Consider the following 4,856-nt stretch of genomic DNA (forward strand, 5'->3'; position numbering starts at 1 on the left):
CAGCCCATTGAAGCAGAAAGGATATTATCTGAAGAAGACTTACATGATACAGAAGAATTCATCCGCAAATTGAAAAAAGCGGAAAAGAAACCAGCACAGTGAAACAGCTGGACCCCACTCAAACAGTGAAGCCGCCGGACCTACAGCATAGTGAAGCCGCCGGACCCACTCGAACAGTAGATACACTGTTCATCAACAGTAAATACACTGTTTCTACAGTAGAAACACTGTTACAGGGACCCACGGGGACCCACTTTTACTGTTCATAGATTCCTTTTCTTTTTCTATTTATAGAAGTCATTCGTTCATTCTTAAGAGGCAGACGTCAAGACTCCCTCTCTCTAGAACTCTCTCTCTCTCTCTCTAAGTGTAAGTAAAAGAGTTAGTTTGAAGTTTGTAGATTGTAATAGAAGAACAAATAAATAAAAGTTTCCAGTTCTTCATCTTCAGGGCCTTGCTTCTTGGCCACAAGGTACATACTTCTGTCTTTCTTAGTTTAGATTTTCTTCTAGTCTCTCCTCTCTGGCCGTGACGATGTCCGGCTAAGAGACTTCATATCTATGTTGAGTATCTAACTTCTCTCCTATATACACTATGAAAGCGACGGCATCTATTAAAATATAAATGAGTTTTATATATAGAGTTTTGACTTGGTGTCAAGATGGTTGGTACAGTCTGATATAACACTACTCTTATTGGCTTTGCCTTAGTGGCTCCGTCTAGCCAGCCGTGAACCTCAGCCCGATAAAGGAGTTAAAAGGGCATCTTCTTTCACGGTTAGAACTGCTAGACACATGGGCTCAATAAAAGTATGTATTATATTATGACAGACCCTTTGCTTGAGTAAAGGTTTTTAACCTTCCATACAGTCATTAAACTATATATAAAATTCAAGTATATTTCAATTCTTATCCTTACTGATTGTGCGGATTACCGCCAGTCTTTAAATATAAGGGTACTGAATTAGCTAGATTAAGAATTCTCAAATATGTTAAAATAGAAATCTTTAACTGGTGGAAACCTTCCAGGCATATAAAAGCCAGATGTGAGGTGTGAAACAAGTCCAGTTCCCGGTCAAACGGTGATTTCTGTTTTAATTTAATTGAGAAGGCATGGCGGATTACCGCCCGCCACTTGATCCTGTTAAATGTTAAACAAGGAAGTTTAAATTATATTTCACCTTTTTATAAAGATCTGTCACGTGATTTAGCCCCCTTATATGATAGGTTAAAAAAGAATTTTATATATCTTATGAGATGTATATATAGTATAGACTATAGTATAGTATAAATATAAGCTTATATGTATACTATACTATACTATAATATATATACATCTTACTATATATAAGCTATATTCGATTTATATACTATATATACATCTTAAGATATACTATATATACATGTATATCTACTATATATATCTAGTATACTATGTATATATAGTATATCTTAAGATGTATTTGACAGCCCAACGCCTATTTTTGACAGTCCAACATTTTTTTTTAAAAAAAATAAAAATAAAAAATAAAAAAAAATAGCCGTTGGGCCTGCTAAGGGGACCGGGCCGGTCCCGGGCCCTGGCGGGCCAAACGGTCTCGGGCCTGATGGGCTCAATCATAGGACCGGCCCACGAGACTGGACCAGGCCCGCTAAAACCGGACCAAACGGTCCTGACCCGTTTAGCCGTTTGGCCCGTCTGGCCCGCGGTCCTGGGCCGGTCCCGGGCCTGGACCGGCCCACTTGCCAGGCCTAGCCCCACCATACTAATCAATACATGTCTAAATCATACTGACCAAATGGGCAACTCCGGAGCAAGTGGAGTGCACAAACACCTTCCATTGAGCTAATAGCCTATTAGGAGAACTCTCAACCTGTCTATCGGGACCTGCGGGCATGAAACACATCGTTCCCAGGCAAAAGAGACGTCAGTACAAATAAAGTACCGAGTATGTAAGGCATAATAGTAATATATAAAAGACACGAAAGAAACATGGAGTAAAGAACTCAACCTGTAATTCTGAATAGCTCTATGAATCATAAAAATTTATAATGTCATGCATGTGCGTATAAATATCATACCATGCATAGGTATATGCGTACATAATATCATCAAGCCTTTGAGGGAATCCTATTATATCATCTCAGCCACTGTGGGCGAAATCATCAATGTATACCAGCTGATCAGGTGGTGGTGCGTATATAATGCCATAACCTTTTTTCATATCCCATATACATATAATATACGCATATATAACGCCATCTGGTCATGGGTCAATGTACATGTATAAATGAATAAAATGCATAATGAAGTAAATCAGTAAGATTGCTCGGAATGTCATAAGATCAATATGCCTTCGGTTAATATCATGAAATAAACTTTATCAACTCACGTATTTTATGAGACCCATACAATAGAATAATAGGACACATGGGGAATCAAGAACATAAACACCCCTAGTACTTCTAAGAATAGAATTATTTGTGAAAGTTGCGTGTTTTCTCGTTTCATTGCATCATATGGATCATGCCAAAAGGAAAGAAGGGATAGCCTTAACATACCTTTGCAATCTTCTCTCCAATCGTCAACCAAGCTCAATATGATCTTCTTACCTCTACAATGAGTAACCCGACTTCGTCGTCATCATATAAGCATTGCAACTCTCATATTTCAAGAGCAATATTCTACAAGAAAACGGACAGTGCCTCCCCTATTTTTACTACATCCCATAAGTTACTAAAAGTTACCAAACAGCCCAAACAACAACAATATAATTCACAATAAGCTCTATGATTACTTCAACAATCATTTTTAGCGGCAAGCTCGATTTACAATTAACAAAAAATATAATATAATTTAATTCATTTTCCATGAATCTGTCTACAACTTGTATAACATCATACTTATGCTTACCATATTATTTTCATACCAAAACATCATAAGAATAATCTTCAAAAATAGTCCACATACCTAGCACTTTAACCTTTATCGTTAACCTCTTATTTTTCATTATCATCTTCAATCCACTGAATTAGCACATAGATAATCTTAAAAACAACAGCCACAATATAATCAAACTATTTATAATAATTTTCAGCCACAACCAACCATATATATAGCCTCAACACAACCCACAAAAAAAAGGATAACGATTCCTTATGCCATGTCAATTATTATCTTGAAGATTTTAACTCAAACAACTCAAACAACACATGATTAACCTTAAGCACAACCAAGAACATGATTTACACACGTTAGGCAGTAGATACGACTTAAAATTTTAGCCATAGCAACATATATATATATAGCCTTAAAACAACCCAACAAAAGATAACAACAACTCTTCCCCTTTCAAGTGTTATCTTGTAATATTCATCCAATAACTTAACCAACACATAATTAATATTAATCCCAAGAAATAGAGTGTTATACACACCTTAAACAATCTGGAAAAACTCGAACCAAAGCTTCCCTTATCTTACAACTCGAAGCTTGTTATCACCAAACTCACTTGGATAATACTCTGTCAACTTTATTATCCTGTCCTTATCAAAATTAGCAAATGAATCAACCAGATTCAAACTAGCCATAACAAGTAGTAAGTCAGTAGTCACAACATCAAAATGATCATTAAACTCTTGAAATTCCAAATCAATAACCGTAGTAAACACTTCCACACGAAAGTGATGTAAATATCAAACTTCGGACCTCTTACACTTCGATTTTACTAGAGTATAGTCTTCATCCATTTTGAGAATTAGAATATTATATTTACTACAAAATGAGCACACCTCATCCAACAAAGAGTTCAATTCAGTTTCTCTCATCATTTGCAATCTTTACTAGCTCCATCATAACCCTGTCCACGTATCTTGGATTTACTTAAAGAATGATCCAAAAGCAAAGAATAAATTGCTTTTTGTAATGATGAGGAAGAAGTATCACTCACGTGGACAATACCCAAGAATCGCTCTATTACCATTCCACTTTTGTTAACATATCACAAAATTAAGGCCATTTGCTCCTTATGTGAGATATTCTTTGATTCATCAACCAATATTGTAAAATAATAACCATCCAAATCTTCAATGATAGCTTTAGTTGTTTCTTTAGCACAAGCATCCACAATCTCTTTTTGAATTGTTGGACAAATCATCATATCATTTTGTGGAGCATGACGTAATATTACTCTTCCCACATCCGAATGCCGATCTCCATGCCATTCCAAAAGTTCAAGAAAGCCACCTTTATATTCATATTCTTCACTTTCATCATGTCCACGAAATGGAAATCCCGATCTTAAAAGAAACCTTGCCATATCAATTGAGGCATTTAAACGCATCCGGTAATCACTTTTCACTTTTTTACTTTGCTTATGAAAAGAAGATTGAATCGATTGACGTTGATTTTTCAAATCTCGCATCCTATTGAAGCATTTGTGATGGATACTATTCACTTCACCAACATGTGATTTGAATCTTTCCACACCCTTGTTCCATCCCCTAAAACCATCTTTTGTAAATGCATCCCCTGCATTTCCACGGCTTTCAAGTTCATTCTTGAACAAATAACAACACAAAATAATATGCCGCATCTCCTTTTATGCTATACTCCAACCATTGAGAATATGATCCCCTAAACCAAGTGGGACTAAATTGACGTATTTTACTCCCAATCTTAGTTTTAGGAAAGGCATGACCAATAGGTTGACAAGACCCTTTGTTTATATAATATCTCCTCACTTCATCTCGAATATTAGGACCATAATCCGAGATTGGCATTCTTTCTTTGGGATTCAGTTCAAAAGATTTCAAATCAAGCACTTTATCCACATTTGAAAGTAGAGAAAGATTTTT

The 4,856-nt window shown here is 35.9% G+C and overlaps 1 protein-coding gene across 1 annotated transcript; it reads right to left on the bottom strand.

Annotated features, from left to right (window-relative positions):
- Positions 1-3,826: 3,826 nt before the first annotated feature.
- On the bottom strand, positions 3,827-4,594 carry LOC142177355 (uncharacterized). The gene is made up of 2 exons (XM_075245831.1): positions 4,075-4,594; positions 3,827-3,972 (listed from the first exon to the last, which is right to left on the bottom strand). Exons 1-2 carry the CDS (start codon positions 4,592-4,594, stop codon positions 3,827-3,829), a joined length of 666 nt encoding a protein of 221 aa, XP_075101932.1.
- Positions 4,595-4,856: the final 262 nt, after the last annotated feature.

This window comes from Nicotiana tabacum, chromosome 23 (assembly GCF_000715075.1).
Source record: "Nicotiana tabacum cultivar K326 chromosome 23, ASM71507v2, whole genome shotgun sequence".
Lineage (NCBI taxonomy): Eukaryota > Viridiplantae > Streptophyta > Magnoliopsida > Solanales > Solanaceae > Nicotiana > Nicotiana tabacum.

Coding starts and splice junctions, on each gene's coding strand:
- LOC142177355 (XM_075245831.1), bottom strand. CDS start 4,594: ATGCGGCATATTATTTTGTGTTGTTATTTGTTCAAGAATGAACTTGAA. Junction 3,973..4,074: donor TATCATTGAAGATTTGGATG/GTTATTATTTTA, acceptor GAATGGTAATAG/AGCGATTCTTGGGTATTGTC.